This window comes from Engystomops pustulosus, chromosome 2 (assembly GCF_040894005.1).
Source record: "Engystomops pustulosus chromosome 2, aEngPut4.maternal, whole genome shotgun sequence".
Taxonomy (NCBI): domain Eukaryota; kingdom Metazoa; phylum Chordata; class Amphibia; order Anura; family Leptodactylidae; genus Engystomops; species Engystomops pustulosus.
Window position 1 is genome coordinate 241,962,475 of NC_092412.1, and position 19,169 is coordinate 241,981,643.

At 41.8% G+C, this 19,169-nt stretch overlaps 2 protein-coding genes across 2 annotated transcripts in view; both read left to right on the top strand.

Moving 5' to 3' along the window:
* Positions 1–18,295, top strand: part of JAM2 (junctional adhesion molecule 2) — a 71,225-nt gene extending 52,930 nt beyond the window's left edge. Inside the window, exons 6-10 of the mRNA XM_072138591.1 lie at positions 1,330–1,432; positions 2,451–2,558; positions 13,212–13,224; positions 14,036–14,069; positions 14,716–18,295. Of these exons, the coding sequence (XP_071994692.1) occupies positions 1,330–1,432; positions 2,451–2,558; positions 13,212–13,224; positions 14,036–14,069; positions 14,716–14,748 (291 nt within the window). The 3' untranslated portion in view covers positions 14,749–18,295. The remainder of the gene's footprint in view (positions 1–1,329; positions 1,433–2,450; positions 2,559–13,211; positions 13,225–14,035; positions 14,070–14,715) is intronic.
* On the top strand, positions 5,519–8,570 carry LOC140119498 (uncharacterized). The gene is made up of 2 exons (XM_072138590.1): positions 5,519–6,479; positions 7,299–8,570. Exons 1-2 carry the CDS (start codon positions 5,519–5,521, stop codon positions 8,384–8,386), a joined length of 2,049 nt encoding a protein of 682 aa, XP_071994691.1. The 3' UTR covers positions 8,387–8,570.
* Positions 18,296–19,169: the final 874 nt, after the last annotated feature.

A 19,169-nucleotide genomic window follows, 5' to 3' on the forward strand; every position in this document is an offset into this window, starting at 1 on the left:
GCCCCCTGTGATCCCTGGTGAAGCTCTCTGGATGTTACTATAGTCCCAGACTGCTATGATCAGCTGTAAGGTGTCTAATCCTTGGTCCAAATACAGCAAAAAAATTTGAAACTCCGATTGTCACTGGGACAAAAAAAAATGTGGATCTACAATGATAAAATATACAGTTTTGACTTACATACAAATTCGACTTAAGAACAAACCTATGGACCCTATCTTGTACGTAACCCGGGGACTGCTTGTACTTATGTTTTATTAATTGGATCTAGTCACAAAGACTATATGTCAGTGATCAGTTTAGAATTTAAAGAGTTCTCTTACTGAAACTTACTCCATGCCTTGTTACAGTATATAGACATTATAAATGCTCCCATCAAGACTTGAGTTACAATTGAGACTTTCTTTGTACCAGCAGCTCCCTATAAGCAGGACATGACCCACCCTTGCACTACAGACATGACCATTCACTTGAACGGTGGTCGTGTAATACTACATTTCCCCAGCAGTGGCCACTACAGTGGAAGTCTACGGCTGTCTACAACCTTAGGGGCCCCATGCTCAGAGATCAGTTGTTCTTAATTCCTAAAAGGACTAATACTTATGAGATTAACCTGCCCATGAGATTTGTCTTGTATTTCAGCTTATCCCTATTTAAGTGAATAGGCCTGAGCTGCTGTGCCAGGAGTGCAATATTGAGGATCAACTATCAACCTTAAGAGGTTCTCCTACCAATGTAACTCATTTCCTATCCAACGAGCAGGAGAATGCTACTGTGTTGTATCTCCACCTTGGCAGACCCATAGACTTAAATGGAGATCGTGTTACGACTGCGGTTATCGGAGCTCCATTCATCGGGGAAGACTTTCGATCCTCTGTTGCCCAACTTCTGGGGAATCTCACCTCCGGGATCCACAGGATAGGGAATGAATTATATTGGTGGGATAACACCTGGTGGACATGTATGAATCCGGCAAAAACAAAATAGTGCCTGTTGCTCAAGGCAACCAATCACAGCTCAGCTTTTATTTCTAATGGGAGTCTTGAACTATTTTGAAAGTTTGCTAAGTTGGTCTTGATGTCTTAGTTATAAAACAAGAATTTTACCTCCGCACATCCACCATCACCCTGCTGGGACCTGACCATATGGTGATGTCTGAGACCCCATTAAAGTCTCCGTAGCGTAGATTCCTTATAATGCGGAATGTATCTGATCATTGTCGCGGTCAGCAGTAGCCGCATTACTCCACGGCCTGGAATTGACATGTCACCATATTAATTAGCAGCAGGGACTATTGATCTGTGTAAATCACAATCTGTCTCTTCTTGCAGCACTTTAATACAGTAACAAAGGAGGATACGGGCGAATATTACTGCGAGGCCAATAATAAGATCGGAAAACCGCAGAGGTGTCCGGCAAAGAGAATGCAAGTCGGTAAGTAGCCGCCAGCGGCAGATGGTTTCTATGGCAATGATAGAATTTCTAACATTCCGAATTCTTGATTTGCCTTACAAGTGATAGTTTTTATACTTTTTTATGATTATTACCAACCCACAGATGCAAGGATAAAGGAATTTATATACTTAAAGGGAATGTGTCATCCGAAAATTACCTTTTACACCAGATTATTTATTAGGCTTTTTTCAACAATTTTTATTCATGTTCCTATTTACGGTTGTTGTTTTTTTTTCTTATTGTAAGTATTATAGGAACAAATCCTGTGTGTAATCTGGCCCTGTAGACCTGTGTGTAATCTGGCCCTGTAGACCTGTGTGTAATCTGGCCCTGTAGACCTGTGTGTAATCTGGCCCTGTAGACCTGTGTGTAATCTGGCCCTGTAGACCTGTGTGTAATCTGGCCCTGTAGACCTGTGTGTAACCTGGCCCTGTAATACTGTGTGTAACCTGGCCCTGTAATACTGTGTGTAACCTGGCCCTGTAATACTGTGTGTAACCTGGCCCTGTAATACTGTGTGTAATCTGGCCCTGTAATCCTGTGTGTATTCTGGCCCTGTAATCCTGTGTGTAATCTGGCCCTGTAATCGTGTATCACTTCACTGCCGCTTCTCCCGCTGCATGGGGCAAAAACTTGGGACAGATGAAAGGATCAGACTACACACAGTAGTATGTCTGTAGTCTGTTACCATACAGACCAATCGCTGTAAAGGCCATAAAAATATTTAAATATAGGCTGCCTCATTTTGGAGAAAATTTTTGCAAACATATCCACACCCATGAAGCTATGATGCAGTTATTGAATGTACATAATGTCACCCCGGGCTACGAGTATTTGTAATCCTGTGTAGCATCCATGCAAATCTGTCCTGAGACCACCGGCTGCCATATTCTGCCACTGCCAGAGAACAGCCTGGGGGCCACTGACAGATTTCTCTCTCTGCCCCACATTTAGATATCAGGGGACTCGCACTGAGCATTTGTTTCCTGTCTTGCAGATGACTTGAATTTAGCAGGAATCATAGCGGCGGTGGTGATCGTCTCTATGGTTATTGTCTTCTGTAGCTGTGGGATCTGCTATGCACAGAGGAGGGGATATTTCTCAGGTAAGTGGCTGTACTAGAGTATTAGTAAGTCCAGCTGCCCCCCTACAATATAAATCTGTTTTTATCTATGAATCCTTGGTTCCTCTTATAATACACATCCAGAAATTGGATTTACTAATGTGACCCTTTTGCCCTGCGATCTACGGCTTTGCATTCAGGTAGGTAGGAAGATACATAGATATACCGTATACACTCGAGTGTAAGCCTGCCCAAGTATAAGCCGAGGCCCCTAATTTTACTACAAAAACCTAAAAACCTATATTTTTTTTAACTCGAGTATAAGACGAGTTTGGGTTTTCAGCACATTTTTTTGTGCTGAAAAACTAGGCTTATACTCGAGTATATATGGGATATATATATATATATATATATATATATATATATATATATATAATATGAGATACATATGGTAGATGTATGTAGAGTTATGCAGATACATATAGATATGTAGGTAGATTCTTCCCCCCATGTCCGGTCTATATGTATTAGTTCCACTATTTCTGAGTAAAGGTGCAGTGTGATGTTCCTGCATGGAGGGAGCGGTGCCGCACAATGTTCCAGGGTTATAATTAGTTGCAGATAGCATTACCCTGGGAATGGGGTGCGGCCGCTTGTATTAATAGTATTGGAGAATAAAAGGCATGGATGGAGGTTTCCTTGTGACTTGCATTGTGCATTGTCATGTTCCAGGGTCAGGATTGTTTGGGGACACTTTGTGACTATTGGTTTAGAGGACTTGTCAACGGAAATATTTGTTGTTGGTTTTTGTAAAATCTTGACTTTCCACCACGTTCCATGACGGCCCCCACCTGGAGGATGCTCCTATATCCTGTAGGGACAGGAAGCGCAAGAGATTAAAAGCTCCTCCCTAGCACCCAACACCAGTGTCTTCCTGTCCCTTCGGGATATAGGATGCAAGAGAGTCTCCCTAGGGAGACACGAGATTTCTTTTACTTTTTACTTTTTTACTTTTTTACTTTTTACTTTAATGGGTTCCGCCTCACAACCAAGTGGGGGGAACACCAAATGTACCTCCTCCCCGCCCCCCGTTCTGCCAGCCCAACCAACGGTCCCGGGAGACCAATGCTGGGTGGTTGCGGGGGGACATGCAGCGGTACCTGTGCTGGGGCCCTTTCTCTGCTGGAGGACCGGTGTGTGAGGGGCATCTGTCCTCGGCGGTGAGGAGTTCCGGCTCCAGTAAGATTACGTGCGCGCGCGCACGTGCTGCTTGTGTGCGTGGTCCGGGATGGCCGCGTACCGGAAGTCGGCCGCAGATGCGACTTCCGGTATACACGTCAGAGCGACAGGGTCGCGTCATTGGGGGCGGACCCGAAAGCCGGCTCCGTGGACGCATGCGCAGTCCAGGAGCCCGATCGCTTCCGGTTTGAACCGGAAGGGGGAGGAGGGACGAGCCTCTCCAGAACGCGGGAGAAAATCAAATTTAAGCGTTCCTGGAAGGAAAACCTAGTCGGTGGCTCTGGTGCTTCCAGCAAAATGGCTGATGACGCATCCAACCTGTTCCAGGTCCTGGTACCCGTAAGTACAAGCCCTGGGCTGTCCTCTTCTCTCTCACCATACATTTCATACCTGTTATTAACTGTTATCATGTATGCTTCTCTTAGGGAAAAGAGCAGAAAGAACCTAAAGAGAAAGAACAGAGAGAGAGAGATAAACCCCTTAAAAAACCCTCTAAAAGATGTGGCTTATGTAGTTCTAAATTACCTGAGGACTATAGGAAAAGCCTGTGTTCAGATTGTCTGACCAAAATTTTAAAAGAGGAAAGGTCGTCATTAATGGACGAAATAAGGTCCGCAATAAAGGAAGAAGTTTCCTCCTCTATTGCTGCTCATTTACCCGAACCACCTAGGAAAAAACCTAGATACGTTCAGTCTTCCTCTTCTGATCAAGACTCAGATTTCCCTTCCTGTTCTTTAGATGATAGACCGGAAGAAAGTCTAGAGGGGGGACATTCAAAAGATCAGGGGCACACAAAGTATTTGTTTGCGTCCGAGGATCTAGACAGCTTATTAAAAGCCTTGAGAAACACACTAGAAATAGAGGATGTGTCTGAACCAACCTCTGTACAGAGTGATCTCTTTGGGGGACTCAAATACAGAAAGAAAAGTTTCTTTCCTGTAATTGACACACTAAAAGACTTAGTGTTATCAGAATGGAAGGAGCCAGAAAAAAGAATTTCTATCCCCAAAGAATTCCGAAATAGATTACAATTTGAGGACAATACTTTATGGGAGGAAATACCTAAAGTCGACATTCAAGTGGCTAAAGTAGTAAAAAAGACGGATCTCCCATTTGAAGATAGTGCCCAATTAAAAGACCCCCTTGACCGTAAATCTGATGCCTTACTTAAAAGGGCTTGGGAGACGTCTTCTTTAAATATTAAAACCAACATTGCCTCCACTTCTGTCGCCAGGACTTTATATTTTTGGTTGTCAGAATTGGAATCACACCTGGTAAATAAAACCTCTAGGGATTCCATTATAGAGTCTTTACCCCTCCTCAAATCTGCCACAGCCTTTTTAGCAGATGCTTCTGCTGAAGCTTTAAGGTTTTCGGCCAAAGAGGCGGCCTTGACCAATTCTGTCCGGAGATCTCTCTGGCTAAAACAGTGGGGTGGGGATACGAAATCTAAGTCTATGCTCTGCGGTATCCCATTCCAAGGTGAATTTTTGTTTGGCAGCGAATTAGACTCTATACTAGAAAATGCTGCAGACAGAAAAAAGGGGTTTCCGATTAATAGAATTCCCCCTAAAAAACCTCCCTTTCCCTTTCCCTTTCGTTCCTCCAGGGAAGAGAAACCTCCCTTTAGGGGCAAAGGAAAGACAGGTAGATGGAGCTACACAAAAGGAGGCGCAGGTCGAGGGTTTTTCTCTAACCCCGACCACAAGCAGAGGAAACAATGACGTACAGGTGGGGGGGAGACTTTCCCATTTCAGGCCCGAATGGGAAAAAATCTGCCAAAACCCTTGGATTCTCCAGACCATCCAGTCAGGTTACAGGGTAGAGTTTCTCCATATTCCCCCACAACATTTTCAGAACCCAAATCTGCCAGAAAGTCAAACTCTCCATCTCTGGACCAACATCCAACAATTGCTTCGGATGGATGTGATTGTTCCAGTCCAGGAGATAGAAAAAGGGGAAGGATTTTATTCCCCTCTCTTTTTGATAAAAAAACCCAATGGGTCTTACCGTCTAATTATAAATCTAAAAAAACTAAACAAATTTATAAAGTACAAACACTTCAAGATGGAGTCGATAAAGTCAGCGACCCCCTTGATAGGAAAAAATTATTTTCTTTGTACGATCGATCTAAAAGACGCGTACTATCACGTCCCTATTTGCCAGGATCACCAAAAATACCTAAGATTCACAGTTCGTTCCCCGGGGGGAAAAATACTTCATTTTCAGTTCAAAGCCCTACCATTCGGGATCTCTTCGGCACCCCGTATTTTTACAAAAATTATGGCAGAGGTAGTGGCCCACCTAAGATTGAAGGGCATAATTATAGTTCCCTACCTAGACGACCTTCTTCTAGTTGCAAAGACCAAATCAGACCTAAAGACCCACCTTCAGTTAGTCATAGGTCTCCTCCAGGACTTAGGTTGGGTTATAAACAGGAAAAAATCAGATTTAAAACCAGAGATGGTGAAAAAATTTCTAGGGGTAAAACTAGATTCCGTGAAGCAGAGTTCTTTCCTACCGTTAGAAAAGATCCAAAAAATAAAGGAAAACATAAGTCTCTTCCAGAGGAAAGAGTCGTGCAGCATTCGAGCAGCTCTGAGTCTTCTGGGCCTTCTGACGTCCTGTATCCAGTGCGTGTCTTGGGCTCAAAACCACACAAGGACTATGCAGGCTTGGACTATCCGGGTGTGGGACAAAAACCCTCTACATCTAGACCACAAGGTAAAGATTCCCCTTTTAGTCAAACATTCACTTTCCTGGTGGAAGAATCCCATAAACTTAAAGAAGGGAGTTTGGTGGAATCCAAACCCAATCTTAACAATCCAAACAGACGCAAGCCTGTCAGGTTGGGGGGCTGCGTTGGCAGGCCACTATTTTCAGGGTCAGTGGGACAGCCAGACTTGTTCTAGGTCCTCAAACTTTCGGGAGTTAAAGGCAGTCCTAGAAACATTCAAAAAGGGCCACTTGCATATAAAAAATCAACACATAAGAATCCTCTCTGATAACACTACTACAGTAGCTTATTTGCGCAGGCAAGGGGGCACAAAGTCTAAATCTTTGTCTGAGTTATCACATCAAATTTTTAGGTGGGCAGAAACACACTTTCTATCCCTCTCAGCTATCCATCTCAAAGGTACAGAAAATATAGAAGCAGACTTCTTAAGCCGGGTTACATTAGATCCTCATGAATGGTCTTTAAACCCACAAACTTTCGGGGAAATCTGTCAGATCTGGGGGACCCCAACCTTAGATCTTTTCGCAACCTATCTAAATAATAAATCCCCTAAATACTTTTCTTTAGATCATAGGGGCTCTCCTACGGGGTTAGATGCCTTCAGTCATACATGGGGGTCGGGGTTAGTCTATGCCTTCCCTCCCATACCTCTAATTCCCAAAATCTTGCAGAAACTAAGATCAGAACGGGCATTATTAATCCTTATTGCTCCATTCTGGCCAAAAAGAAGTTGGTTCCCGGTTATTCAGGAACTAGCTATAGATAATCCTGTTCATCTTCCTTATCGTCAGGATCTTCTTCTACAGGGTCCACTGTTTCATCAGGACGTGCGACATCTAAAGCTTACGGCCTGGATCCTGAGAGGGCATACCTAATGACCAAAGGCCTTTCTACCGGAGTGATCGACACTATTCAAGCAAGCAGGAAACCAGTGACTAACGCTATTTATGCCAAGATCTGGAAAAAATTCTGTACTTGGTGTGGGGATTATCCTCCTTCTCCAGAAAATCCAAATTTAGGCCAAATTTTAGATTTCTTACAGGCTGGGTTTTCTCTAGGTCTTAAACCAAGCACCCTTAAGGTCCAGATTTCGGCTTTAAGTATATATTTTGACCTTCCCTTAGCAGATCACAGATGGATCAGGAGATTCATTAAGGGCTGTTCCCGTATTAAACCACGTATACACAACCCAGTCCCTTCTTGGGATCTCTCTCTGGTCCTGAATATTCTCACAGAGCCCCCCTTTGAGCCTCTGGATTCTGCAAACATAAAAATCCTCACATTTAAAACTATCTTCCTGATAGCAATTACCACAGCACGCAGATTGGGTGAAATCCAGGCCCTCTCTCGCAGAGAACCCTTTTTAAATATCTTAGATGACAAAATAATTCTCAAACTAGATCCCCTCTTCCTCCCTAAAGTTGTGTCTGAATTCCACCGTAAACAGGAAATTATTCTTCCCTCCTTCTGTGCTAATCCTAAATCTGAACGGGAAAGGAAGTGGCAAACCTTAGATGTTAGGAGATGTGTTCTCTTTTACTTAGAAGCAACAAAAGAGTGGTGTAAAGATTCCAGTTTACTAGTTAACTTTGGGGGAAAGAATAGAGGGTTGAAAGCCTCAAAGGCAACCTTAGCCAGATGGATAAAATCCACTATATCTCTCTGCTACAAGACCACAAACACTTCCCTTCCGGGGGATATTAAAGCCCATTCCACTAGGGCCATGGCGACATCCTGGGCCGAAAAAAGGGGTGCATCTCTGGACCAAATATGCCGAGCAGCAACGTGGTCAAGTTCCTCGACATTTGCAAAGCACTATCGGTTGGATATTGCCTCCCAGGAGGACCTGGCATTCGGCAGGAAAATCCTGCAGGCGGTGGTCCCTCCCAAATAATGGGGTAATCTGGTAAGTCTCCAGGTGGGGGCCGTCATGGAACGTGGTGGAAATATGGAATTAGACTTACCGGTAATTCGGTTTCCACTAGTGACCATGACGGCCCCCCATTATTTCCCTCCCTTTCTTCCTTCTTGGAGATGGTTCTATGTGAAATTCCTTGCACTTGCATCCTTCCGGGTGGTACTTTGGTAGACACTGGTGTTGGGTGCTAGGGAGGAGCTTTTAATCTCTTGCGCTTCCTGTCCCTACAGGATATAGGAGCATCCTCCAGGTGGGGGCCGTCATGGTCACTAGTGGAAACCGAATTACCGGTAAGTCTAATTCCATATTTTAGGTTCCATCAGGGTTTCTCCTGAGTTTGATGGCGAGGCCAGAACTGGAGGCTTCTATTCTCTTGTCTGTTTGTTATTATGTTGCAGGGCGATGTGTCTCCATGGTAACAGACAACGACTGTGTGTAGTCTGATTTTTTAATGATACTTTCCTCCAATAGTAATATAAATCTGGGAAACCTATTGACTTGATGTTAACAGAAAGTTTTAATGTAAAAGTAAAACTTTTACAGGGCGTAACTAGGAGAGGTAGGGCCCTATAGCGAACTTCTGAATGGGAGCCACATACCTCGTAAAAAATATACAGTGTATAAACACCATATACACAGACATACAGCAAATACACATCACATACACATTCACATTTAGAGCATATACACATCAAAAATACACACATACAGCATATTCACAGCATATATCCCAGATGCGGGGGCCCCCATGATACTGTGGGCCCCATAGCAGCTGCTATGGCTGCTACCACTGTAGTTAAGCCCCTGTATCTGATGAAGACAATAAAACCGCAGAGCAGATAGTCTATGGACATGACTCCCTGCCTGCTTCCTATACATTGTGCTCAGGGTTTGTGGCTGTGTCATACATCCCTCCAGCTCATTGTTCTGCGGGATGTGGATCTCATTTCTATAAAATGCTCATTAATCATCATTTCACAATTGGCTTATTGCCGGACATAGAAAAGCTGACTGGATGCCCGGTAATGAATTGGCGGAGGTTTCCTTTAAATCAGCTTGTGTCATTGGTAATACATAGTGCAAGCCCTGAGAAGCTCCATCATAGGGATGCGCTGTCAGGACTGCTGAGTAAGCGTTTTCCCTCCCGCCTTGGAAGGGCATGGCAGGTCACTTGGATGGGAGCGTTGACTTTCTGGGCAAATGCTCAAGAAACCGGAAACTCTGAGGATGGGGGAGAATCTGTAGATAACAATTAGGAGTCCGGTTCTACTTGCCAGATCTGTTACGTTCCCTGGAGAGGAGCAGAACCGAGGTGATGGGCCATCAGTCGTTCTTACTCCACCCTTAGAGTCACCAACTTATCAGCAGCAACTGATTTTCAGAATTTTCGGAATTGTTCTATAGAGGATTTGTTCTTTAGCACATATGTAAGCTGTGGTCCATCCAGATCCAGCACCCATAGCCAGTCCAGCATCACAACCTAAAGGGTTAGGCTATCGGATCAGGGGGGCTCTAAATACCTGGCATCCTGAACAAGCAAGTCAGGTGGCAGAATTTGTAGAATCCAGTGGTCCAAAATGAGCTCTCTCCATCTTTCAAAGTGAATTTGAGAAACCTGCAGTACCATTTCAGGCCACTGCACAGCACATGGAGCTATGTCTAGCACTGCCGTGCTCCAAGTTAAAGTGAAGATATACTGCAGATGTGGAGATCTGTGTAATTATATCTTTGTGTGTAGCAAGTAGCAGCAGGGCTGTGAAAAGTGCATTTTTAATCCAGGTTTGCAGCTCCTGCAGGTGCTATGGGTGGGTCTTGCAGCCTGAAGAGCTTTCTGCTCTTTGGAATAAACTGTTCCACGGCCCCTCCCCTCAGGATTTTGGTTGGATACTTACAGCAGTCATTCAGTGCAGATGGGAGGAGCTGTGGAACAGTTGATTTCAAAAAGCAGAAAGCTCTTCAGGGTGATAGAGCCGCCCTGAGCTGCTGAAGTTCTGGATTATAACTTCACTTTTCACAGTCCTGTCACTACTTACAACATTCACAGCTCTCCAGGGAATGTACCTAACACAGGCCACAGCTTTCTATGATCAAAACAGTATTGTCAGAGCGTTGGGTGTCAGTAGTCACTGCAGACGTCATATCCATACACTGAGCAGTAGCAGGACTGTGCTGAGTTACTGAACCCGAGCAGTAAAACTCCATCAGATGCTTTCTCTGAAGACATTAAACTAAAACATCTTCTCCCCCTGTCACCATGTACAGTGTACAGGGCAGACCCTTCCTCCTGTTTCCTAGCATTCCTGCTTTAAGGTCTCCCAGAATACATCACAGCCTTACACTCGGATCTCCCCTGCCGAGTGGACGCTCATTGACGGCTCCGCTGCCCGTTTCCTGCCTTTGTGTGTAGTTTGGCATCACATCTGTATCTCAGGGCGTCAACGCTTTGTGCTTAATTTATGTTTTCATTATGTAGTTCCCCGTTATGTACGAGGGGGGCACACATCTATATCTATCTATTTATCTATCTTTCTATCTATATGTATCTATCTATCTATCTATCTATCTATCTATCTATCTATCTATATCTATATATCTATCTCACATCTATCTATCTATCTATCTATTTATATATCTATCTCACATCTATCTATCTATCTCAAATCTATCTATCTCACATCTATCTATCTATCTATCTATCTATCTATCATCTATCTATCTCATATCTATCTATCTCACATCTATCTATCTATCTATCTATCTATCTCATATCTATCTATCATCTATCTATCTATCTATCTCCCATCTATCTATCTATCTCCTATCTATCTATCTATCTATCTATCTCATATCTATCTATCTATCTATCTCCCATCTATCTATCTATCTCCTATCTATCTATCTATCTATCTATCTATCTATCTCATATCTATCTATCTATCTATCTATCTCCTATCTATCTATCTATCTATCTATCTCATATCTATCTATCTATCTATCTATCTATCTATCTATCTATCTCCTATCTATCTATCTATCTCATATCTATCTATCTCATATCTATCTATCTCATATCTATCTATCTCATATCTATCTATCTATCTATCTATCTATCTATCTTTTACAGCATTTCACGTATTATACTTATTATAAATATTGTATATACAATAACTCCTTTGTGTGTAAATGATGGATTTGGGAAAGCTTGGTTTCTACCAAAGTGTCCATAAATATATCTCTGGCTAAGGTGGTCGCGATTGACCCCCATCTACTGATCAGTGGTCCCCACAATCATACATTGATCATCTGGAATAATCCTGCAATAATAATGATAATCTGGTGCGGGTTACCTATGACATGGCTCTTGTAGGGTCATGAGACCCTCCCCATATTGGTCACAATATGACGTCTTATCCCCATGTCCCACAATGCACATCTCCTTGCGGTGTAGCTGTGTGCCGCTTGGGACCGCCGTGTTTATTTACTTTGCGGTTTGTTCTATTCTGCGAAAATATCTTGGTACAAAAAACTTGACAGGAACTCCAAGATTTCCGTCCTCCAGAGGTGTCATTAGCCAATCCTTCTGTTTTGGAATCTGCTTGTTCTGTTCCGCTTTGTGTTACATTAGTGACTGGCGCCCCCTGCTGGAGGCAGCACAACGTGTCATGTCCTGCTTTGGGGGGAAAAAAATGTTGCAAAAAAAAAAAATTCCACCAAAATGACATCACATAGGGGCAGATTTGTCAAGCTGTCTGAAAGTCAGAATATTTCTAGTTGCCCATGACAACCACTCACAGCTGAGCTTTCATTTTACTAGTGCTCATGAATATTTTAAAGGGGAGCTGTGATTGGTTGCCATGGGCAACTAGAAATATTCTGACTTTCAGACAGCTTGACAAATCTGCCCCATAGTGTCTAAACTGTACCGATATATAGTGCATAAATACACAACTATACACAATTACAGGCGGTCCCCTACTTAAGAACACCTGACTTACATACGACCCCTAGTTACAGACAGACCCCTGTGACCTCTGGAGACCTCTCTGGATGTTACTATGGTCCCAGATTGTAATGATCAGCTGTAAGGTGTCTGTAATGAAGCTTTATTGATAATCCTTGGTCCAATTACAGCAAGAAATTTTGAAACTCCAACTGTCACTGGGCAAAAAAATGTTTTGTCTGGCGCTACAATGATAAAATATACAGTTTCAACTTGCATACAAATTCGACTTAAGAACAAACCTATGGACCCTATCCAGTGGCGTAACTCGTAGAGACCGGGCCCCCAGGCAGGCTACTGCATGGGGCCCCCCTTCCCACTTAAAAAATATACATATTAGTATAGTCACACATGCGGATAAACACATCCATACAGTGCCATATGCAACATACTCACATACAGTGTATACAGACACCATATACACATATCACAGATACTGCATATATACATCACAGTATATGTTATATACATATTATGCTGGACATGTGCAGTACAATATAGATATAATGGTGCACATTCTCCATTCTTTATTGTGTCAGGTCGGATGACGGGGCCCCCTGACACTGCGGGCCCCATAGCGGCTACTATGGCTGCTACCACTGTAGTTACGCCTCTGACCCTATCCTCTATGTAACCCGGGGACTGCCTATATTTGTTATTTCTTAAGTGGTCTATAATTGTTTCATTACTTACTAGTTCTTTATTAGTATTATATATTAGTTGATTGTAAGTTCTATGTATGGTTGGTGATGAGTTGCGTCACATGATCCCTTTAACTCCTTTTTGTTTGTTTCCTTACAGGTAGAAAATCAAAGTAAGTAATTTTTTTTTACTTTTTTTACATCAAATTTTTACCTGAATTGATGTTTTAACTGTGGAATATAATAGCTGTGGATGGTGAATGCATGACGCCAGGACAACAATATCAGAAAATATTAGAAATTATTAAATTAGACATACATTTAATAAGAAAGATGGTTTAGTACACAGTATATACATCAACTGTTTAAAGGAAATAGTTCCTTCTACGGTATATTAGGAATTTACATTGTAGCTGATCCATGTGGCAGATCATTAGTGGATCAATAGCTGTTCCGCATATAATTTTTTAAAAAAATGGACAAAAAGTAATACGGTCTTGCTGCTGTGCAGATGTGTCTCCATGGCAACAGACTACAAACACATCCTCTGTAGTATAATCTGTCTCTTTCATTCAAGACATCGCTGACAAAGAGTAAAGAGAAGGTAGATGGAAGTAGAGGTAGATACGGGGTCTGACTACACAGGACTTGCGTGTAGTCTGTAACCATGGAAAATGAAGCTTTGTATAGACGTTTTGGACATAAAAATGTCATTTATGTATTTCTAAAATATCGTCTTGGATTGGAGGGGATGAGAGCGGTGACTCCTTCAGTGTGGTGGTTATGTGTGGGCTTAGATGTGATGTCCCGGTGGCGAGGGTCTTTGATGACTATACATCAGCTGCCATGTTTGTGGTGTGTATATAGTTCCGCAGTGCTAACATGTAGGAGTATATGTATCTGTGTTATAGATATATTATATACATTGCAAATGTTTGCATTTAGGTTTTAGTATCTCAAATATGTTTTTTTTCCTGTCTACAGGAAAGAACCCAATGCAGCAACGCAGGCCGAAAATGTAAGTAACATCATCTAAACGTGGGAAGATCTGATGCTTATGGGGTGCACATGTCCTATACGTCACTCTATGTCCTTATTCAATATTTCAACTGGGTGGCTCTGTATTTTTAGGATCAAGTAGCCCGGTAAAAAAGATGTTGGCCTGAATACAGAAGGGGAATCTGCCTCTTACCTATCCTTGGGATAACCTATCAAAATTAGATCAGTGGGGGTCCATGTCCGTTTTAAGCAGCTACAGTTTCTGTGGGGGAAAAAATATATAAGAACAGTGGGAACCTTAGAAAATATGGTTGATACTCACCTGCTAGAGCCAGTTATCTTTACTATAAAGATAACCGGCTTTAGCAGCTGAGTATTCATTTATTTTTTTTAGCATATTCTTTATTATTCACCGTAATTTGCTTCATCAATGACCTACCACACATCCCTGTGACCCCTGCGGCCATTCATTTCCTTGTTAGGACACAAGACTTCTTAGGCCACTGATTGGCTGCAAAGGTCATGTGGATTGACGTGACCTCATCATAGGAGGACCGGTGCACCAAGGCTTGTGGGGGCTCTGAAAGCAACAGGAAAAGGCATAAGATGTAGGAGGAACTGCATAAAATCTCAATTAAAAATGGTCTCTTTCCTTTTTTTTTCAGGATTTCAAGCACACAAAGTCCTTTGTGATTTGAGAAGACATTTTGCGATGGCGGCCATTTTAGCTCCTGGCTTACCTGGATGGCAGATACTCCATTGCGGATACTATATGACTTGAAAAATATCTATTTTTACATGGAAGAAATGTAATCAACCCTATTTTGAGGAGAAAACAGGATTTTTGTGCTTTAATCTGGATCGGGGGAAGTAGTTGAGCTGTGACTTGCTGGGTATCTTCCCACTGAGGACGATGACATTGTGACGGTGAAGGAGATCAGTCGTCTCTTGGAAACTTCTCTGCCGGGAAAGACATTGCAGCTCGCGTTGTACTAGTAGCTATTTTTACACAGGCTAAACAGTGCATGCATGTTAAAGGAACTGTCGTACGTGTATATAAAGCAATTTATTGCTATATCATATTGTGTGGCCTAACATAGAACAGACGCGGCGTCCGAGGTGTCGTAATGTTAACCCTTACAAGCGATAAAGTTATTGCAATAGGCAACTGACTAGAAATAGAAGACCATATTTTTCATTAGTTCTATATAATCTATACATATATATGCCTTAAAACAGCTGTAAAGTAGTAAAAAGTGCAGGTAGGTATTAAATATGAGGGGAATGCTAGTAACGACCTATCGGATTCTGGCTTTGGAGCCCAAATTTGGAGTTCCTGGGCCCTCGAGACAAAATTTGTGATAGGGTCTTTAACCACAATGTTCCATTTCTAATGCTGGTGTTTTCTTATGTGGTGCAGGGGCTTTTGGGTTTCTGGCAGGGCCTAAGTGTAATGGCTGCCTCTGCCCCCCTTTAGATCGAAATGGGCCTTGCCGTTCATAGCGATCCAGTCAGAGATTAGATTTCACCTTTACGAAGCAGTTGCATAAAAGAAAGCTGAGATCTGATTGGTTGTGATCCGCAATGAGACCAGTTTCTCCAATAACTATCTATCATAGACTGATTGAACCATCATGGTTCTGGAGAACAATTTCATTTCTGTTCCAGATTTTAGAATTTTTGATAATACAGGCAGTCCCCGGGTTACGTACAAGATAGGTTCTTTAAGTTGAATTTGTATGTAAGTCGGAACTGTATGTTTTATAATTGTAACCCGAGTCAAAATTTTATTTGTTCTTTGTTGCAATTGGATTTTAAAAATGTTGGATTGTCATAAGAACCAGGATTAACACTAAAGCTTCATTACAGACACATTTCATAACTGTTATAACTGTTTTTATAGTAGCCTAAGACTAAGTACAGTAAATTCCCAACATCCAGAGATCCCTTTGTAACTAGGGGTTGTCTGTAAGTCAGGTGTTCTTAAGTAGGGGACGGCCTGTATATGAGTTCTATTTATTTTTCTTCCAATAGATCTTATCCTTCATATGTTGTAATAAACTTTTCAAGGTGCGCCTTGAGGAAAGTTTGGCCTAATTCACATCTTCAGGACACGTCAGGATTTGTACAGTATGGATAAATATCTATAAATCTCCATGTGCCTCCATCTAAAACTAGGGGTACAGTCACAATATGACCTTGAGCCTTAGATGGTTTTATATCAGTGAGGCCTATATCATAGTTGTCTGAGTAGATCTTGATATCGTAGTATCCATACACACTAAAAATGTGAAAATATTTTCTAAGCTACATAGAATGTTAGAACATTTGAAAATTTGGATTGATTCCTCTTCCTTCAAGGTTCTACTTACCCAGGCATTTTTAGGTTCTCCGTGCCTGATGCCTTCAGATCTTATTGGATGTAATGTGTCTTCTTACTTCCAAAGTTCAATATCTCGCCAAGCGTGAATAGGGTAGATTATGATTGGAGCAGAGGAACCAACGTTCTCCTCCAGAACATTAAGGTGTTGCCGTTGAGACTTGGATACTTTGGGCCCATCAGTGAAATTTAGAACTGATCTACTGCCAAGATCTGATTGGTTGTCCTATACAGACTTTATGCTGAGACCGTTATCATCTCAGAACCAAAGCCCGTCATTGTATATTCTGGACCTCTACTGGTCTATGCTGACCATGTAGTCAAAACTAGCTAAGAAATTATAGATGTCACACCAAGGACTTGAGAAGTTTTCACGACATGAATCTACATCAGATTATACTAGAGAAGAAATGGTTTCTACATAAGGCAACCAGGTATCTACTAAGCATAGACTGTTCTCTTCATGACCCAAAACCAGAGCCTACTGCAAAATGGTGTCAGTCAATAAGAAATGTAAGCCGTTTTGATGGTGCAGTCCTTTAATTTTTGTTGTATTTATTTAAAGTGTTAAGGCTTGTGCACTCCACTACCAGTGATATCTCATGGGATGGTCTACATAGCCACCATTCTTAGGACAGGCAGTGAAAGGGGTCAAAATACGAAAACCAGGTATCACCTGTTCACAAGATAATTGATAATTGTATGGTCTGTCTGCTAGGCCCACCACCGGTCATGAGAATTGGAGGTACTGGAAGTCACACTACTTGGTTGATGGTCCATTAGTTCCATAGAGCTTGAATGGAATGGCATAACATGTGCGTGACCACCATTATATTGTAACAGTGGACATAGGGCCCCCAATGCTTGTGACCGGTCTGGGTCCCAACAGTTACAACCCCTCCCTACCTTCCTCTCAACATTAATTTATCACGGGTCCTGTACTTGGTTGAAGGTCCATTAGTTCCATAGAGCTGGAACAGAATGGCATAACATGTCCGTGACCACCATTGGACAGTGGTAACAGTGGACATAGGTTCCCCAATGCTTGTGACCGGTCTGGGTCCCAACAGTTACAACCCCTCCCTACCTTCCACCCAACATTAATTTATCACGGGTCCTGTGTTTCCTATGGGAAATAGTCAGGATTAAGGAGACCATGCCGGCTCTCTTCACAGAACAGCGCCCCCCCCCACCTGTCCGTGGATGTATTATATAGCAGCTAAACTTCACTGACATAAAACCAAATGTAACTGCTCTTTTTGACACAGGGCTTTCATATTTTTAGACCTGGAAAGTTCCTTTAAGTCAATATTTTTTTTATTATTTTTAATCTGAGAATGCATCCTCGAATTTTTACCCAGCAGACAAAAAATCTGGCAAATCCATAGTAAAAAAACTAACAAAAATTACATACAAAAAAAATTATTTATATAATTAATCAAAATGAAATTGTTGCCCCCTTGTGTCCAAATCTTACCCAGCCCAGTCACTGGTATTGGCGTGTACAACCCTTATGTCATTGAAAATGATTCCAACTTGCTAATCAAAAAAAAAAAACTTATTTTTCTTTGAAATTTTATTTTTGTTTAAGAATAATAAATGTGCCTTAATTTAACGTTCAGATGAGAATGTATACATTTTTTTTTTTTACTGCCTATATCTAGTTTTCCGCCTGTATAGTTTGCTATGCGTTTGTTTGCTTCTGCTCTGGATTGCACTATAACTATATCTGTTACAGCAGATTCTTCTTCCTTTGTGCAGCCGTAAGACGATGATAGAGATAGCGTCGCACTTTTTGAAGATTTTAAGATGTATAACGTGATGTAGAATACTGTCAGAAATAAAGTGTTTTTTTTTTCTTTTTGGTATAGTTTTTGTGTGCACCATTTATTGATGATGTGACTTTCAGAAGGGGCAGGGCTACCTTGGAGAGCTACCTTAATGACACGTGACATACTAGGTAGGGTTCCTGACCACCTATGACGTCATTGGGGGGGGGGAGGGGAGAGGGGACGACGATCTGTCACCTGTCATCAAAGAATCAATGTGAGACTTCAGGGCTCGTCATTTCTGGAGAACTGTTACAGTGTGGCGGTGACACACTGTAACAGGTCATCAGTAAAATTGTGATTACAGCTGTATATGGTAGAAATGATCAGACCTCCTAGGGTTAAAGTACCCTGATTGGGGGTCTACAAGAAAAATTAAATAAAAAAGAAATGTAAAAAACTGAAAAATTCTAATTCTTTCTCTAGAAGTGGCACAAAAATAATAATTTTGAAAAAATCATAAACATGTTGGATATCACTGGGGGTCATGTATTGTTATTTCAGCTAGGCATATTGTCTATTTTTAGCGACTTTTGCCATTTTTGCGCCATTTTTGCAACTTTTAACTGTCGTTTTGCAAGTACGCCTTGGTCTGCACCTTGTGCCATATGTATCATTGTTTTACAGATGTTCCGTGCAACTTTTCACTTAGGTTTCACTTTTTAGCGCCACTTTTGCAACTTTTTTGCCGCAAATCTGCACCTGATCCAGGGCAGGTGCAAAGGAAGGATTTTTATCATGGACCCTATTTTAACATGTAAATTGGAATTATTCCACATGCTTTAAATGTTTAAAATTTTGCACAGTAATCTCTATTGTGAAAATTCAGAAATTTTTGCATTTACATTTTTTTATATTTATAGGTTAGGGTGAGGTCACACGTAGCGGTTTAATTGTGTTTTTAATGCAT

Bases quoted from the DNA above. Each gene is read 5' to 3' on its own strand.
- LOC140119498 (XM_072138590.1), top strand. From the start codon at position 5,519: ATGGGAAAAAATCTGCCAAAACCCTTGGATTCTCCAGACCATCCAGTC. The intron at 6,480-7,298 runs GTAAAGATTCCC...CTTCTTCTACAG, and splicing joins CTCTACATCTAGACCACAAG to GGTCCACTGTTTCATCAGGA.